At 47.0% G+C, this 19,288-nt stretch overlaps 1 protein-coding gene across 2 annotated transcripts in view; it reads right to left on the bottom strand.

Moving 5' to 3' along the window:
• The window catches only part of LOC135908222 (uncharacterized), a 55,426-nt gene extending 40,147 nt beyond the window's left edge, over positions 1-15,279 (bottom strand). The window contains exons 1-2 of one of the 2 annotated variants that reach the window (XM_065439975.1): positions 14,950-15,279; positions 7,933-8,555 (exon numbers count right to left, since the gene is read on the bottom strand). In XM_065439975.1, coding sequence (XP_065296047.1) covers positions 8,443-8,555; positions 14,950-15,226 — 390 coding nt within the window. In that variant the 5' untranslated portion in view covers positions 15,227-15,279 and the 3' untranslated portion in view covers positions 7,933-8,442. Of the gene's footprint in view, positions 1-7,932; positions 8,556-14,949 lie in introns of those variants that run through there. The other variant, XM_065439976.1, reaches the window with a different exon arrangement.
• Between the last annotated feature and the right edge of the window lie 4,009 nt (positions 15,280-19,288).

The raw sequence follows: 19,288 nt of genomic DNA, 5'->3' as shown, positions 1-19,288 counted from the left end.
TAGCGTCGATGCCCACAAACTTAGCCTTGCAGTTCCATTATATTCCACCAGGTGTCCCGACATGTAGCAGTTGCATGGTGCACGTGGCTGGACCTGGTTAACCCAAGCAGGCTAGGTGACTATTTGTCACCATCTTCTTTCGAAGGGGATGCCAAAAAACCATCATTATCATCATCATTGTCAACAGCAACGTACTGTGCCATGGGTCAAGGGATATGACACTGGGAGGATTGTGACGTCAATCCCACCGCTCATAACCAGTTGTCAAGATAGGATTCGGGAATGAATTAGATGGTAGCTGGCCCATGCCGTCGTCCAACTTATCCACGCTGAGGACGTTGTTGAAGGGAAGGACTGCTTCTCATCGAGAACGAGGAATATGGGCTTATTTACAGTATCTGTGTGATGGCAGTCTTCGGTATGTCCGCTGGTTCCACAGGAATTTGATGATATGCCTTGACTAGGTCAATCTTGCTAAATATGGTTGTTCCAGCAAGAGTGGTAGCAAAGTCATGAATGTGCGGGAGCGGGTAGCGGTCGGGAGCGGTGCGGGCATTCAACGCACGATAGTCTCCACAAGGGCGCCAATCTCCGGGGTCACGCGCTGGGGCAGCCGAAACGAGATATCCAACCGGCTACGAAAACGGACGCCACGGTTGGCGCCGTAATATCGTGTACGGGAAATGCTTCAGGCCAGCGTGGTAACAACCGACCGCGGACGACAGTTTGAAAGTGAGCTCTTCGGAGCGTTGACAAGCATCCTCGGTATCCGCCACATCCACACAACTGCATACCATCCGTCAGCAAATGGAATGGTGGAAAGGCTTCACCGCCAGTTGAAAGCCGCCCTCATCGCCCGCGACGCTCGAACTTCATGGGTCGACGACCTGCCGCTAGTTCTACTAGGTATTCGGTCGGCCATAAAAGAGGACCTCGGGTGTACAGCTGCCGAAATGGTCTACGGGACCACACTACGTCTACCCGGCGAATTCTTCGCACCATCTGCAGTCCCCAACCTCTCGCCTCCTGCCTACGTTGAGCAACTTCGGTCGCTCTTTGAGCGCTTGCGACCTACATCACCTCGACAGAGCTCCACTTACGACGTTTTCGTAAGCAAAGACCTAGCTGCCTCAACTCACGTTTTCGTGCGCCGCGAAGGCATCCGACCCGCCCTCACTGCACCGTACGACGGCCCGTTCGAAGTGCTACAGCGCGGAGAAAAGACTTTTACTGTTTCTGTGAACGGCCGTGAAAACGTGATTTCAATCGACCGTGTGAAGCCTGCGTACATGGCAAACTTGTGCGTTCCTCTTGCACTCCCCACTCGTTCCCCGCCCGATTCTCCCCCATCCATTCGAGTATGTCCGCATGCCATTCGGGTTACGGAACGCAGGCCAAACTTTCCAACGCTTCATCAATGAAGTCATACGCGGTCTGCACTTCGTCATCGCCTATCTTGATGATCTGCTGGTGGCAAGTTCTTCACCAGAGCATCACGCTGACCATCTGCGGTTGCTGTTTTCGCGACTGCAGGAACATGGCTTAACTATCAACACAGCCAAATGTGTCTTTGAAATTCGACAACGTCGAATTTCTTGGACACCTTGTCACACCTGACGGAATCAAGCCATTGGACAGGAAGGTTCAAGCTCTGCGGGATTTTCCACGTCCAACGTCGCTTCGCAAGCTCCGCGAATTTCTCGGGCTTCTGAACTTCCATCGACGGTTCCTGCCGAATATAGCGCGCACCATTCTACCTCTGACCGACATGCTGAAGGCTCCAAAGGCACCATCTGCGATCTTGGAGTGGACAGCCGAAGCAGACGCCGCCTTCCAAGAAGCCAAGAATGCCCTGGCACAAGCCACCCTCTTACTGCATCCCCTAACTGACGCGCCCATGCGGCTCATCACCGACGCCTCCTCCAGTGCCGTTGGTGCAGTTCTACAACAATTCCAGCAGAATCTGTGGTGTCCACTCGGTTTTTTTTTTTCGCAGAAGATGAAGCCGGCAGAAACTCGATACAGCACTTTCGACCGCGAACTCCTTGCTGTCTACCTTGGCATTCGCCACTTTCGCCACCTTCTCGAAGGTACCGTGTTCCACGTACTCACGGATCATAAGCCACTGACATTCGCTTTCCGTGGAAACCATAGCACACACACGTCCCGGCAAATTCGGCACCTGCATTTTATTTCCGAATTCACGACCGACCTACGGTACATCGAAGGACCCGTTAATGCGGCTGCCGATGCCCTGTCACGTGTCGACGCGCTTTCCACTGCTGCTGTGGATTTCGACATCATCGCAGAGGCACAACACTCTGACAACGAGCTGCGTGACCTGCGTGCAGGGTGCACATCTCTCTCGTTTGCTGACGTGCCACTGCCGTTCTCCTCCGGTACGATCGTCTGCGACATGTGAACAGGCTGTGCCCGTCCATTTGTACCTTCCTCGCACCGTCGTCAAGTCTTTGGCAAGCTACACGACTCGAGCCATCCTGGCGTTCGCGCCACTCAGCGCCTCATCACGTCCGGGTCACCAAGCTATAGGGGCGCGAAATGCGTCCGCTATTAGCCCCGAGAAAGAGGAATGGCGCCCTCTTGCGAGTGACGTCACGGCCAGGACGCCGCTCGCTCCGGCTCGCTCGGCTGCCGCGCGCGCTCGTTCCCTTCGTGTATGCTTGGGGTATAGGTGGCTCGAGCCGCACGTATTGAAGAATAAGTCGGCTTCTTTCAGCTGCAATAGCTTAACCACAGTTTCTTCTTCAAAAGCGTGTGAGTCGAGAAACTTTGCGACTTGGATATCGCAAGCTAAGTAGCGTTAAAGGGGTCTACAAGTTTTTGCGATGCATATATGCGCCGTGTCTATCGGTAAATTTTGACTAAAAAAAGAATATCTGCAAATTCAACGCGCGAAGTTGAGTATGATGCTTCGCTAAACACTTAACATTCCTTTAGTATTTAGCTATGAGAGGTATTGCATTTTACGTGGAAGAAAAATTTGGTAATTGGCGTCAACATGTTATCCGATGTTAGAAAGACACTGCCCGGCGAAGCTGTCATCATGATTCCTATTACTCTGGTGTGTTGTTCTATTCAAATATGGCCATTCATTAATGCGTAAAAAAAATCGTTAGGCGCGCATTTCTTATGAAAATGTTTGCTGCTACTTTCATCCCCCTCTGAAATAGGCCTCCAAAAAACGAATTGCTCATGGCTGCTAACACGACGGCGTGTCATGTAGAGTATTTACATAGTTAATTCACAAACACCATAGTAGCAATCACCTGAGAGAAAAGTTTCGTTGTTTAGATCGACAGCCACTCAATTGAAAGTGATGAAATGTATCATAGCGGCCCTCAGTAGCCTTTATCGACAATATGGCACACCCCTGATCACGTAACGGTAGCAATCGACTGTCCGTATGGCGAGGCACGCTATGTTCGCGACACCCATCAGTTCACTTCAACTTCGAATTAAAACCATAAAGCATATTTTTACAGCGCCAACTGGAATGGCTAAAGTATTCTCGAGCTACTACTACGCAGCTTAGATTGCCTACAAAAGGAAAATTCAAGCACCTTTTGTCTCACCATGTCTCGATCCAGCGTTGTTTAATTATACAAACGGATAACTATTCGCTTCGTCGGTACATAAAAGAGAACCTTGCAGGCTAATTTAAGTTTGCTCCAATCCAATCGCAAACATTCATAAAGAAAGCACCACAAGCCTTGCATATACTTTCACTTGATTTCTGACCCTCCACAGGGGGAATTTCGATATCTTCAATATGTCCCATACTACTGGTCATTGACGCTTCGACTGCTTTCTGGCTGCAGCTATGCGGTCCAGCAGGTATACTTCACTAAAAAAATTGGGCCGAGCAGCCTGTGTCAGTTTGCCAAACAGATTCGTCATGTATATTCCTCAAGCAACAAGCACCAGTAAATTTCTCAAGTGAGTTTGATTTGATTTGATTTATTAATTTCCATTTACACACACACATGTACAGAGGAGTGGTAAGTGGAGGTGGTTGAGGGAAAAAAGCCGCACAGACGCGGCTTGAGGTAATCTCACCCTCTTAGGTACAATATGGCTGCATGGGGTAACACATCAAGCGCCATATAAATTACATTTATATAGTGGCCATAAAACATTGCAGTTCTACAATATATGAAAGCACAGTGAAATATTTCCACGATAACAATGCAAAACACACTGCGGCATTGAAATAAATAAATGATATACACTTGGTAACATACACAAAAAAAGAGGAACATAACATGCATTATTAATCATTAACAAACGCGCTCTAAAGAGGTGAGTTGAACGTGTAGCACGGAAAAGGGAATATATATTGGTTGGTACATTCCTATTTGTACTCTGTAAATAGCTGTAAGCCTTCATTAACTTTACTTCAAATTTCCGCCGCTTAAAAAAAATAAACACGTGAAGAACCGCCTAATGTTGACAAGCAGTTAAAGAAGCAAGTGAGGCGTGTAGAATCTAAGCTCCAGTATTAGTTAAGTCACCGTGCTACTGCCGAGCGTTTCTGTGAGGAAATGCAAAAATTCGATATTATACCATGAACTACTCGTCGTGAGCAAACCTGTTTTAGCGGAATAAAATCAACGTAACTGCTGTAGAAGTCATATATAGCCAGCTATGTGACATACTTGTTTGCACCGCGGCAGGTATGGTATCATAACTGGATTCCTATAGGCTGTGCTTTTGCGATTGTCTATCCGCGTATGAAAAACCCGCAATGGGCTGGTCTGCGTCGCTTCGGCTGGCACTGTAGCGTTGCCTTCGAGAGCTGCATTGTTGTCTAAGAAATTAGCTCTCTGAATAAATGTTCCCAAAGGAAGACGTCATAAAAATATATTTGAGACGACCACCATAAGTATACAAGCAGAGAGAACGAGGGCGAACAAACGAAAACACCGCAGAAAGCGCCCGTACAACGCACGAACTGTAGCAGACGACAGGCACGAGTCCGTGCCCTGACGTCACGCGAGCGGCGCTCGCAGCGCCGCTCGTATTCGTTCTCGGGGCTAATAGACAGACGCGCGTAGAGAGAAGAGAACGAACTTTGAGAGCGACCGGCGAGCAGCCGAGCGGCGGTGAAACTGAAACTTTATTGTACGTGACTTCCACGCCGGGGAGGAGGCCGGCGCCGCGAACATAAACATCCGCTCGTTGTGCAGACGCTCACGGCGGCGGCGGCGGAATCGGATCCACTACAATCTACATAAGGACGTTGCAGTTCATCAGTCTGCCATGACTGCGAGAGAAAGTACACTGAGTAGCCGCACAACAGCGGTTTATAAACACTCGGTCCTCCCTCGATCCCTAGGTGAGTGAAACGTTCGACCACGCATCGTAAACGAGCCGCCTCTCTGCGGGAGAACTCAACCTTTCTTTATATAACTGTTTTTTTTTTCAATTTTCTAAGGTTAAACGCGTACGTTTTCAGTAAGTGCGTAATTTGCACTGAGAAGAGCTCTTAGTTCCATTAGCGCGTGTCCTGTGCGGATGGAAAGAAGCAGATTTTTGACTGGGTTGCTCGTGTGTGTTGAGGGCAGCCGTATTCTGACTTTTCTAATAAGCGTGCGTGGAAGTAGCCATTAGAAGACGCATTTCTTTAAGGGTTCTGCGGAGTCCGTAAGTAACGCAAGTTTACTTGTCGTTTAAAGTACGTGTCCTGTATGGACTAGAGAAAGAAACGAAAGTTAGCGTGATGAAACGTTTGCGTAAGACGCAAGTACGCGTTCTGAACAGTGACCACAAATCTAGAGCGCTTGTGATTACGTACTTGCGGAATTGACGAACTGTTCAATGGCATAAGTACGTGCGATAAGTACGCCACTGTGATAGGGTGAGAACAGGCTGTTCAAGAAGTTAGGCCACTTAAGTTATGTTCGGCTGTTTTATTGTTTGCAACGACCCTTTGTTTTTCAACGACATTATCACTCTGGACTTGTCGGCGTCCGGGGAGATATGGATAGCAGTTTAGAAAGGTGGTCGGAACTGCTTTATCAAAATTGGGGAAAGGAAAGACCAGGGTTCAATTTGACTTAGTAATAGCCTGGCGAGTCAAGGGTGAAGAGCCTGCGCTTACACGTGCTGCAGCGCTATATTGTTTTGTTTGTTTGACGTACGTTCTCCAGGGCCCAGGATCCCACCGCTCATAACCAGTTGTCAAGATAGGAGTCGGGAATGAATTAGATGGTAGCTGGCCCATGCCGTCGTCCAACTTATCCACGCTGAGGACATTGTTGAAGGGAAGGGAAGTTCGTCACACGAGGCTCGACACCAGTGCCCTACGGTTTCTTTCAGCCTTCCTCGTGGCCAGCGAATTGATTTCACCGGCCATCCCGAACTTCCGGGGCGAGGAGGAGCTGTTAGATACGGGACCTTTTCCTGAGCCTCCTTCCAGTTCACCAGACCACATCGAATCGCGTCACAGCTAATTAAGGAGCGCAGAAGCACATCTACCACGTTCCCGAGGCGCGGCACGTGCAAAAAAGTTGGCGGCCCCCACATTGTACGCCTCATCTGGCGCTATTCACTGCTTGACTCTTCCCGAAAGTGTAGCGGGAGCCTGGCAATGTTCCAGGTAACGTGGGTCCCCAGGAAAGCTGCTTTGAAGCTCTGAAAGTTCGCTCGAAGACAACCCGTCTCCTCCCCATCCGCCTATTGTGACGGCGCTTGCAAGCCGCGAGGCAACGCCGGCCGTAATGCACCGTAAAGGCCTGGGAGCAATCCCTCACGTGCGCCTTTGTGACGGTAGTTGCAGACCGGGAAGGCAATACCGCAGACAAATAATCTCTCGGACAATTGGAGCCCAATGAGTGACCCTCTGAGCCGAATGTGACGTACACTCGCACAGGCGCCTGCCATTGGCCGAAAATGACGACACCTGAGCGGGCTCGCCGATTGGCCGAACGTGACGTGACTTCGAGACACCGAAGGGGTTAAAAGCCAGAGACCGGGAGCTGCAAGAGAGCATTCCTTCATTCATCTCTTTCGAGCTTCTTGCCACGGGCCGCAGCGTCCGAGTTGCTGCCGGCTCGTAATGACTTTATGACTGTTAATTTCTTTGTACTCTCACTGGAAATAATGTAAATGAACCTCCAGTTTTCATCTTAAAGTCCTCCTCAACCTGGGCCAACTCCCGCACCCAATGGCAAGGTCCAAAAATATCTGGGGGACAGCAATTGGGATTGTCCTCCAGATCCAACAACGCGCAAGACGTTTGCGTGTTGCGTGCTTACTTGCGTGCGGAGCAAGTCGTTCCTTAATCTATATTACCCTGCTTTTTGCAATCACTTAAAGAATTATCTTAAATACTGGCACAAAAACTTTCACATATTAGCGTGAACCCCTCCACCAAGAGAGCTATTATGACTGCTTTGAAATGGCGGCGCGATTGAACTTCACTTTACTCAGAGGCAAGTAGAGGGAGACCTCCACTTGCCAAGCTCTTCTTGAGTAGCAGCTCAAGGTACATGCGTTTGCATCTACAACTGTTTTTTCAGAGGTGCGGAACGGGCAAAATTATACTCCCCGGTATATGCGGTTGCGTATAATGTAGTAGTGCCGCAGTTTACTTGAGCATATAATAGTCTGGCTAATAAAGTTTTTCATCCATGCATTCAAATAGTCTGGCGCAAAGTTACATCCGCGCGAAGACACTTATCGAGTCGTAAACAAGCATGACTTAGCAATGACAAAGTGATCACGGAAGGTTGTCGCCTATACGGGGGCGGAACCTGCAGATTTGCCCGCACAAGTTGCGCGAGCTATCCTCGACAAGCTTCAATAATTAATTCCTCCTCCAAAGAGGCAATGCCGTTCCAAAGCCAGGTATTAAGGCAACATCTACGAAATAGTTAACAGGCTACAATAAACTATCCAAAAGGCCAGAACTATCGTTAAACAGCAATTTTTACAGATCTGTTGAGAAACCTAACGCGTGAAACCGTACGAGTGTTCCCATGCTCAAATTACACCACATGTCGGTTTCAGTCAAGCGCCACATCTCTTAAAAAACGCCTCGTTTTTACGTCAGTATTTTCAGTGCAAAACTCGCAAGGAACCGTTAGGATTGTTTGCGCACCATGTCTAAGCGTAGCATTGGCTCCTTTCTTGCGACTGTGGCGCTTGTACGCAGACTAACGATCGAATGTTCAGGGCTACACAGTACACAGCCGCTACATTAAGCTATACTTTACCAGTCCCGGCTATAGGCAAGTCGCAACGCTCACGCGGTATGTTGCTTCACTACAGAACGTTTAACGCGATAGTCCAGCGTGGGCGCAATTTGTCTGTATTGATCACGGCGGAGGACGCAGCACCGGTTGTTCTCGGGGGCGCGGCTCTGTGGGAGCGGCTCCACTGCCGAGCGGGCCGCACCACTGCAGCACACCCGGTGCCGCTTCAGCTGAACCACCTGTAGTAGAGCCACGCTAGAAGGCTGACGCAGGCCCAGTTGTAGCACCTCGCGAGCACGTCCAGAAAACGGCACATCATGCACTTGTCCTGGAGGTGACCTGCGCAAGGCAAAAGTTCAAGAAATTTTGGACCAGTTTTTTTTTTCAGTCAAGTTGAAAAAAAGGACGTTTCGAACGCCCAAACCTAGACCAGCGCGGATGCCTGAAGGAATTGTTTTGAAAAATAAAAATGCAATACATTATGCGGGCCTGAAGACACCTCAGATGTCACTGCTGCCCTAAAAGTGATCTCAATTCTGACCTCCGATTGCAGCGCCTGGCACGAAACAAACAGCGCGATTGATTCCGCACGGAAAGCACGAGTGTGTGTGTCGCGATCGCACTCATGATGCCTCGGCTCAAAGATCACATATTGCTCATACGCCCATATATACGCCCACACTCATATATACGCTCACACATACGCTCGTGTATACGCTCACATATACGGTTAGATATAAGCTCACGTATGCGCTCGCATGTACGCTCGAATATACCGTATTTTCGAGATTCTAAGCACCCCCCGATTCTAAGCACCCCCCCTCTATTTTCGCGAAAAGACTGGAAAAAAAAGTTTGCATGCGAATCTAAGCACCCCCCCCCCCCCTACTTGTTAAGAAGCGCGCGTAGCCAAGGCCGCCAAGCGCGCTTGCTCACACTGTCATATCGAGCTGGAGCCGTTCGAGTGCCGAGGTGGAACGGCGTCCGCGGCGCGAGTACGCGTACAGCCGGACTGTGCGGATGTATGGGGAAAGCTACAGAAAGCGTCCCCATCAACCATGGCAAAGTGGATTTCGGACGCGTGGAAGCGGGTCCAAGTGGACGTTGTGGTCAAATCATTTAAGAACTGCTCGATCACAAACCACTTCGACGGAATGGAAGACGACCTGCTGTGGGGTACCGAGAGCGGCGGTTCAAACGGTGCGACGAACTCGAGTGGCAGTGAAAGTGACTGAGCATCCGACACAAGCGGCGGGTTCACTGTGTGCACCGATTTTTCTTTTGAACGTTTGCAATATAAAATGTTAATTATCGCAACCGTCTCGTCGTGATGTCGCAGCGAAAATAGGGCGGGGGGGATCATTCTAGATTTTTCGAATCTAAGCACCCCCCACGATCGTGATAAAAAGGGGGTGCTTAGAATCTAGTAAATATGGTACATATGCTCACATATACGCTCGCATATATGCTCGCATATACGCCACCTATACGCTCGCATGTACGCTCACATAGACGTTCGCATATACGCTCGCATGTACGTTCACATATACGCTAACGTATACGCTCACGTATACGCTCGCATGTACGCAAGCATGTACGCTCAAATGTACGCTCACATATACGCTGACATATACACTCATATATAAGCTCGTCAAATACCACGAACGTACGACCTTTAGAAGTGCTTCGACGGGGCTACTTACTATGGCATTACTGCATTATGATGGTTGTACTGCAAAGGTGATGCACTCAGGTACACTAACACGATAAACAAGAGACGAAAACGTACCTTGCGCACTAACAACTCTTCATTTATTCGTTTACACTCGTCATACATACACATATTTATTAGATAGTAAAATATAGCGCATTCAGATGCAGGTAAACATTGTGGTGGAAAAGTACCAAGCACGAAACTGCATCACAAAACGCGTATTACACACACGGTATTTACGTCAATTTTATCAAGGCTTATGATAACATTGACCATAATATACTGCTTAAGAAACTTGAAAGTTCTGGTATCAGTGTGCACGCGTTAAAGTTGATCACGTCTTACCTAAAACGAAAAAACACAGAACGTACCAATTCAAAGTTAAGGCCCACACTTGAAGCTTATCGGGAAAGGCGTACCACAGGTTAGTATTCTCGGACCTGTTTCTTTTAATATATACATGAACGATTTTGTAAACACCCACATCGAAGTGAGATATGTTCTATACGCTGATGATGTGTCATTATTTATATTCGGTAAAGAATGCAATTACGAACTTCAAAATAAAGGCAACTTAATTTTCTCTCAACTGCATAAGTAGTCTGACGTAAGTAGTTCAGAGATAAACGTAAACAAGACGAAATGTATATTATACAGACCGAAAAATAAACAAGTACATAGCGTTCTTAAGCTCTTATATGGCGCGAAATCTACAACGTTGGTCGATAGTATTAAAATATTCGGGGTAACTTTTCCGCAAAATACTACTCGGACTGACCACATCAATCATGCTTCCAAAAAATTGGCCCAAGTCATCGGTACGACACGCTGGTATAATAACACATTACTCACATTCAGACTAAATACTCTTAATTACCATTCTCTATTCTACTCGTACGTTTATTACTGCCTTATAACGTGTGGGGTACTACGACAATCACAAACATGCAAAACATATTTACTGAAAAAATGTATAAGCACACTGTTTAATGTTTAGAACGACTGCATTACATCTAACCGATTCCCACAGGCATATGTGCTGCCCATATTTGGCTTGTACAAGTACAGACTAACCATGGCTTTAAAAAGACAAATAAGGAAAAATCACAGATTCCTGATTAGCCTCGCCGCATTTCAACATAAGGCGACGTCATTTGCCATTCGACAAAGAAATTTGCAAAACGGTAACTGCAAAAACGAAAACAATTGTCAAATACACTGCCTACACTTTTGAATTAAGCCAACTGAACTGGAATAGATATTTCAATAACTACACAACCAAACATTATAATTTATTTTCTCTTTACGTAAATAAATCATTTCATTTGAGTGAGATATCGCCACGTTACTTTTACTTATTTTGATGCACGTAAGTGTGGTTTCAGTCAAGACATTTTATTAAGTTTTTTTTTCTCCTTGCTATCTGGTCTTTTTATCTCAAATCAATTAGACAATGGAACAGTTTGTCAAATGATAGAGTAAATGTGCCAAATAACGAACTATCCAATTCTATGCTGTGACGGCGCTCTTGTAAAACAACTGTAAGTGTTATGTATCTTGAAAATCAGTTTGTTTCACCTTACTTGTATGTCTTTCTCTAAATGCTATTCTTGTGCTTCTGTTTGTAAGTATAACTGCGCAAAAGCATTTCTGTTTTGCTGGTTGTGTTTTGTTTCCCCCTGCGTAATGTCATTATGGCGATGTAGATACTGTGTATATAAATAAATAGACAGGTGTTTCTACGTTTACTGAAATGTCTTATGTTTGTTGCTATCGCAAATTGCAGTGCACTAAGAGGACTTATACCTACAGGGCCCTTCATTTTTTTCACGGAAATAAAATTGTATTTTAGTTTATTGTATTGTATTGTATTGTATCCTATTGCATTGTAAACATGTGCCTCAAAGACACGTTGCAATAGACTATATGCGAAAGCCTCTAAGCAGGCTTTCTCACATAGCTACAGTGATTTAACCAATATGGCCATCTTGACATCTAAACTGTGATTCTAGCCCGAGGTCCTCCATCTTCGTTATGTCAAAGAAGGTGTGTGTTGAAGCGCACTCGCAAGTTTTGCCTATCATCTATTGTTACCATCTTGTGCAAAACCTTTTCTTTTAAGAACTTGACAGTGTCTAGACCTAAAACTACTGAAGATGCACTGACACCCCTGCATCCAAACTTCTGTCATGAAAAAAAAAAGCCTTCCATTAATTGTTCCTTCTTCCTGTTTACTGGGATAGAAATTATTCGGACACTCCAGGTGAATTCCCGCCATTGTTGTCGTCATCGCCGTGTGGTTTCGTTAAAGCTGTGCGCTGTAGGTGCGGGTGAAAGCATGCGAGGACCAGCCGACAAGGATGGTGGCTTGGCTTGGCTTCTTAGTCTTCTTAAACTTCTTAATCTCACCCGCCCACCTAACTTTATGCCACCACCTGCTACGCTTCCCTTCTCTTGAAATCCAGTCCGTAACCCTTAATGACCATCGGTTATCTTCCCTCCTCATTACATGTCCGACCCATGGCCATTTCTTTTTCTTGGTTTCAACTAAGATGTCACTAACTCGCATTTGTTCCCTCACCCAATCTGCTTTTTTCTTATCCCTTAAGGTTACACCCATCATTCTTTCCATAGCTCGTTGCGTCGTCTTCAATTTAAGTAGAACCGTTTTCGTAAGCCTCCACGTTTCTGCCCCGTAGGTGAGTACTGATAAGACGCAGCTGTTATACACTTTTCTTTTGAGGGATAATGACAACCTGCTGTTCATCAGCTGAGAATGCCTGCCAAACGCACCCCAGCACATTCTTATTCTTTTGATTATTTCAGTCTCATGATCCGGATCCGCGGTCACTACTTGCACTAAGTAGATGTATTCCCTTACCACTTCCAGTGCCTCGCTACCTACCGTAAACTGCTGTTCTCTTCCGAGACTGTTAAACATTACTTTAGTTTCCTGCCGATTAATTTTTAGACCCACCTTTCTGCTTTGCCTCTCCAGGTCAATGAGCATGCATTGCAATTGGTCCCCTGAGTTACTAAGCAAGGCAATATCATCCCCGAATCGCAAGTTACTAAGGTATTCTACATTAGCTCTTATCCCCGATTCTTCGCAATCCAGGCCTCCGAATACCTCGTGTAAACATGCTGTGAATAGCATTGGAGAGATTGTTTCTCCCTGCCTGACGCCTTTCATTATTGGGATTTTGTTGCTTTATTTATGGAGGACTACGGTGGCTGTGGAACCACTACATATATATTTCAGTATTTTTACAGTCGCAGTATACACCCTGATTCCGTAATACCTCGATGACTGCTGAGTTTCCGACTGAATCAAACGCTTTCTCGCAATCAATGAAAGCTATATATAAGGGTTGTTTATAATCCGCACATTTCTCTATCACCTGATTGATAGTGTGAATATGGTCTATTGTTGAGTAGGTTTACAGAATCCTGCCTGATCGTTTGGTTGACAGAAGTCTAAGGTGTTTCTGGTTCTATTTGCGATTACCTTAGTAAATAGTTTATAGGCAACGGACAGTAAGCTGATCGGTCTATAACTTTTCAAGTCTTTGGCGTCCCCTCTGTTATGGATTAAGATTATGTTGGCGTTCTTCCAAGATTCCGGTACCCTCGAAGTCATGAGGCATTGTGTATACAGAGTGGCCAGTGTTTCTAGAACAATCTGCCCACCATCCTTCAACAAATGTGCTGTTACCTGATCCTCCCCAGCTGCCTTCCCCCTTTGTATAGCTCAGAAGGCTTTCTTTACTTCTTCCGGCGTTATTGTGGGATTTCAAATTCCTCTAGACTATTCTCTCTTCCATTATCGCCGTGGGTGCCACTGGTACTGTATAAATCTCTATAGAGCTCCTCAGCCACTTGAACAATCTCATCCATATTAGTAATGATATTGCCGGCTTCGTCTTTTAACGCATACATCTGATTCCTGCCTATTCCTAGTTCCTTCTTCACTGCTTTTAGGCTTCCTCCGTTCCTGAGAGCATGTTCAATTCTATCCATATTATACTTCCTTATGTCAGCTGTCTTTCGCTTGTTGATTAACTTGGAAAGTTCTGCCAGTTCTATTCTAGCTGTAGGTTTAGAGGCTTTCATACATTGGCGTTTCTTGATCAGGTCTTTCGTCTCCTGCGATAGCTTAATGGTATCCTGTCTAACGAAATTACCACCAACTTCTATTGCACACTCCTTAATGATGCCCATGAGATTATCGTTCATTGCTTCGACAGTAAGGTCCTCCTATTGAATTAAACCCGAATATCTGTTCTACAGCTTCCTCCAGAATTTCCCTATTTTCCCTCTTACCGCTAACTCATTGATCGGCTTCTTATGTACCAGGTTCTTCCGTTCCCTCCTCAAGTCTAGGCTAATTCGAGTTCTTACCATCCTATGGTCACTGCAAGGTACCTTGTCGAGCACGTCCACATTTTCTATGAAGCCAGGGTTAGCGCAGAGTATGAAGTCTATTTCATTTCTAGTATCGCCATTCGTGCTCCTCCACGTCCACTTTCGGCTGTCCCGCTTGCGAAAGAAGGTATGCTTTGTATAGCTTTCTAATAAGTTGCTATTTCAATCAATGCTTTGCCTTTCGGGCGATACTGCGACTTCCTTCATTTTTTTTTATTGCAATGTCGGTCTTTAATGATAAACAATTACCTAGACTCAACTAGATGTTGTCAAAATTAATGATGTCATGGTTATCTCTGGCGTGGACTTGATGCCGCCATCGCCACTCCTCGATTTCTCCTTCTTTTTTTTTCTTATTTGCAGCTTTTTTTGGTTTTCCAAGCCTCTTCTCACGGTGCGACAAGCCGCTTTCCTACTTCGAAGCCTACCACTACATATTAGCTCAATATTCTTCGTCAGTGTCCTTTTCAAGTGTTGTCATGTATTAAGCGGCGTACTGCCTCCTGCAGAGGAGGCAGTACGCCGGAGAGTGCTCCGGACACAGGGGAGGCAGACTTGGGAAGCAGCTTAAGTCAACGTTTCTCTCTCACTCACCGTAGTCTTCAGAGATGCGCTGGCGCTTCATGCCGGCCGCCGGCGCCATTTCGGCCAGGTACGTCGCGTAGTCGCCGCTGCGTTTCCCGCTGCCGCTGCTGACTTCGGCGGCGGCGAACAGCGGGTCGCTGCTGTGCTGGCCATGCCGCGCCGTGGGCTCGCTCCAGGGTTCTGCGGTGTTTTCCCCGGGCAGGGTGAAGATCAATCGCCGACGCGTTCGCCACGGGGACGCGTATTCCGGGCTCGGAGAGTCAACGCTATCGTTAGGCGGTGGCATGCCGAGCCTGGTGTCGCAGACAGACTGCAGCCTGTTCCGTTGCGGACGGCGATGGCAATGCGGACGATGGTAATGATGACCATCCCAGACATTGGGACGCACCCACAACGGGTACGGATCGGCCAAGAAGAGGGCCATAGAACCAACCTTGACAGTCAGTTAATTATCCCTACGTGATTTGAATGCGAAACCATTATAAGTTATCTAAGTTACTTAAGATTAAATCTCTACCTTATTACAGCTTGCTCTAATTTTTACCAACTTTATTTCACCTCAGTCCACCTTAATCCACCTCAATCCACGTTTATCCACGTTAATCCACCCTATTCTAAAGCAATGAACGGGGCTATTTGGTGGACGTTCATAATTGTATTGTGCTTATAGTGTTACACTGACGAACATAAAAGACAAGACGCGGACGTACGTAGCGCAAGGGATGTAGAAGCCCGATGTACTCGAAATATAATAATATTTTTATTATTCTTAATATGCGCTACGTACGTCCGCGTCTTGTCCCTTATGTTCGTCACTGTAACACTAAGCGCAATACAATCGTGAACCGCCTTAGTCTACCTTACTCCACCTTAACACACTTTAATTCATCTTTATTTAGTTCGCGTTGGTGATTTTTCCTGCCACTCTGATAATTTTTACTGCTGTTTTTAATGCTTTCGCATTAAAGAAACGGTAGTGGGGAATGTTCTCTTCAATCGCTTATATGTGCGACGAAACAAGGGTGGAAAGCCCATATTTGTGTTTGCTTTCCCTATACTGATGGCTCATGCCCACTGTGGTGCTTTAGCCGAGCTTCAGATGAAACGATGACAAGGCGTTTAGTTCTGACAGGAAAGCAACGAAACAACGACCCAAGTGCGGATTTCCATATCCTCGCATATCAAAGACAGAAGTCACGGATATTGTCTACAGTATCAGATTTCGGAATTATACATTGAGCCATAATATCTACCGCCGAGAGGGACCATAGTCGACAGTGAATGGTTCATTCTGAGTTTAAAGAAACCTATAGAAGTGATAAGGGAATTTCATTTTCTTGTAGATGCCTCCACCATCTACGCAAATATGAAAGCATTTGCCATTGCTTACATCGCTGTTATGAGGTCTGTTTTCAGTTACTACTAATGCTATCTTCGGCTGGTCGTTTCTGAGCACTCTGGAGCGCTCTCGCGAGCGGCGTTGTCTTCGGCTGGTTGAAAGAGGGTGCGTGCCATGCGTTCGGCTGGTTCTTCTCGATTGCTCTCCTCTATCTTGGAGTGCTCTGAGGCTCTCTTTGTTTGATGTATACTGCAGCATCGCCAAGCAAAGAGGCACAAACATAGTAAAGACAGCTGCGATAGTAATAAGCCAGGACTACAAAGAGATCAGCAGCGCGTCAATGAAGGACTGCTCGGTAACGGAAGCTGAGGAAATAGCCGTAGCTCTAGCGGCAGTGGATGGCTACCGATCCGAAAGGTCTTTAACAATACTCACCGACTCGCAAACTACGTGTCGGAATTACATGAACGGCAGAATAGGACGCAGAGCGCTTCACATCCTCCGCTCCTGCAGGGCTAACAACAAAGTCAGGCATACAATTTTCTGGGTACCGGGACACGCTGGAATAGAAGGGAACCTAAGGGCGGACAAGGCAGCTCGAGAGCACACAAACCGAGCGGCCACAAGCACCGACCCTGAGGAACCCATACCAGTCAACCCATGCTACTCAGACATATTGAATTTAGAGAGTTTTAGAATAGGGGCCCCAAACGTTTTGGGGCCCCAAAGAAATAGCGTCGAAGCCACTGCGCATGCGCAAGACGCAAACTCCGTTTGGGTTTTGCGTTGGGAACGCTATTTCACCGATTTAGCGTGAGCCCAAATAGCGGCCCCAAAAACTTTGCGTCGGCAAACATGGCGGCACCCATCGAAGCGACGGCTCTAACCTAGCACAAAACTGGGTTCGATTCGCGGTAACGCGTGAAGTTCGCAAGCTAGGAGAAGTGACTGCGGTTATCGCTTTCTCTCAACGAGCGTGTGTTGTGAAGATTGACTCATTAGACGCCGCTGATTTTGAATTCGATTGTGGATTTTATGGCTCGTAGGCCTAACACGGCTAAGCTTGGCTGGTGAAGGCTAGTAAAGTTGGTTTGCTCAAAACTAAGCGCAACTAATTGCTTGCTGCTTACAGAGTAACCTCTAAATTGTAATTAAACGCGAATACATGCAAGTCAAAGTTATTATTCCTATCACAAAATGGTACATTTTATTTAATTATTTCTAATAGCTTTTCTTTGACGCCGTAGTGGCGCTGTCAGCGCAAGACGGTATCCGCAAACGTAAAACCCTATTCTAAAACTCTTCAGTCCTACGTGCCCCAACGCTAACACCCGCAAAGCTCTTTGGGGCCCCAAAGTATTGGGGCCCCTATTCTAAAACTCCCTACTATAAGGGGGTCCGAATCAAATACCCTCCACCCCACAACAGCCTAAATCAGCATGAAGCAACCTCATGGAGGAGGCTGCAAACAGGAACATATCCAAACCTAAACACACTAAGCAAGATGTTTGCCACCCAGTATAGAGACATTTGCCCCTGGTGCGGCGCCAAGCCCACCTTATATCACATTACATGGGAATGCGTTCAGAATCAACAATTCCTTCAAATAAAAGACCCGAGTGCGGAGCAGTGGGAGAGGGTGCTCTCCAGCAGCGACCCGAAAGTCCAGCATGGACCAGTAAGGCACGCTCGCCGAGTAGCCACCCTCAGTGGTGCCCTGGAATAGGGGCGTCGACCCTGCGCAGATGGGGAAGAAGACCGTGAAGATGGCCGACCACATCTGCCACCGCTAATTTCTACCCAATTAGAGCAAATAAAGTTTTTCCTCCTCCTCCTCCTCCTCTTAGGCTCTCCGAGCCCTGTCGTCGGAGCAGTCATCGAGATTGAAGCGTCATCGCAGCGCCGCGTCGCTGCTGTTGGCGACGGCCCACCGTAACCTTGGCAACCTAGGCCACTGCATGCTGGCGTCTCGACGAACGTTCGTCCCGCCGGCCCATCCGCCGGTTTTTCCGGCAGCGCCGGGAGCTTTCGATAGGCGAAACATCGGACGTTGGCAGTAGTCACGTAGTTTCGCATCAGCAATTTCCTCCTCCGAGAGCGAGTCGCACGTTCGGCTTGCGCGCTTGTCCCCTACCTTTGAGCTCGGGAAATGACCGATCTACCCGACTCTGCTTCGGGGCATACATGCGACCAGTCGAAGATACCATAAGCCACGTGGGTATCGCAGGAAATGAAGTGGCAGACAGACTAGCTACTGTGACGCACGCATTAAGCACCTTGCCACCAGCCACATTTACTACATCAGACGCCAAGAATGTTTATCGGTGAACATACGATGAACAGGCAATCTCGTTACTCTTTTATACAGTTGACCAATTTCTTTCTCTATGGTTGACCCTTTACTGCGGTTTTCATCGAGCTAAAAGATTGCCCGAACGTTCGGCACGCTCCTCTGTCGACTACACGTATAGCTCACACTTCCCAGTCCTTGTGTCGCATCAAAAGCAGAATGTACCCACATTGTGGCTACTGTGGTAACCCAGACGCTTCAATTGATCATTTAACATATAACTCCTTCCACATTAACTTCTTTTGATAGCAAAGTTCTTCGATCGTAATAATGCCCTGACAGGCGGAGGTGCACCCTGACCACCGTTCGCGATGTTTCTATTGGACATTAGCCTGATGGATTACCTATGAGTGTCATTACGTGTTTTTGTCTGTTCTGCATTGTACTTCTTGAACAACGTATTGATGTCACGACTGTGTTGTCCTTTCTGAGGTGAGGTCGATACGCAAAAATGGGCGTTGTATATTCATATGCATACCTAAAGTTCCTGTGTGGACTCATTTCTCCTGTGTGACTATAGGTGAGCTGTCCAACCTTCTGTACCGTAGTTTCGATGCTCGTGCCCATATGCAGTGTGCTCATATACGTGTTCTCATAGTGACACAAACTGCGCGCGTGTAACTATAGTGGGTGTATGCGTTCGCGCTGGTTGATTTCTT

This window comes from Dermacentor albipictus, chromosome 2, assembly GCF_038994185.2.
Source record: "Dermacentor albipictus isolate Rhodes 1998 colony chromosome 2, USDA_Dalb.pri_finalv2, whole genome shotgun sequence".
NCBI classification, from domain to species: domain Eukaryota; kingdom Metazoa; phylum Arthropoda; class Arachnida; order Ixodida; family Ixodidae; genus Dermacentor; species Dermacentor albipictus.
This window is presented reverse-complemented; position numbering and strand designations above follow the sequence as displayed.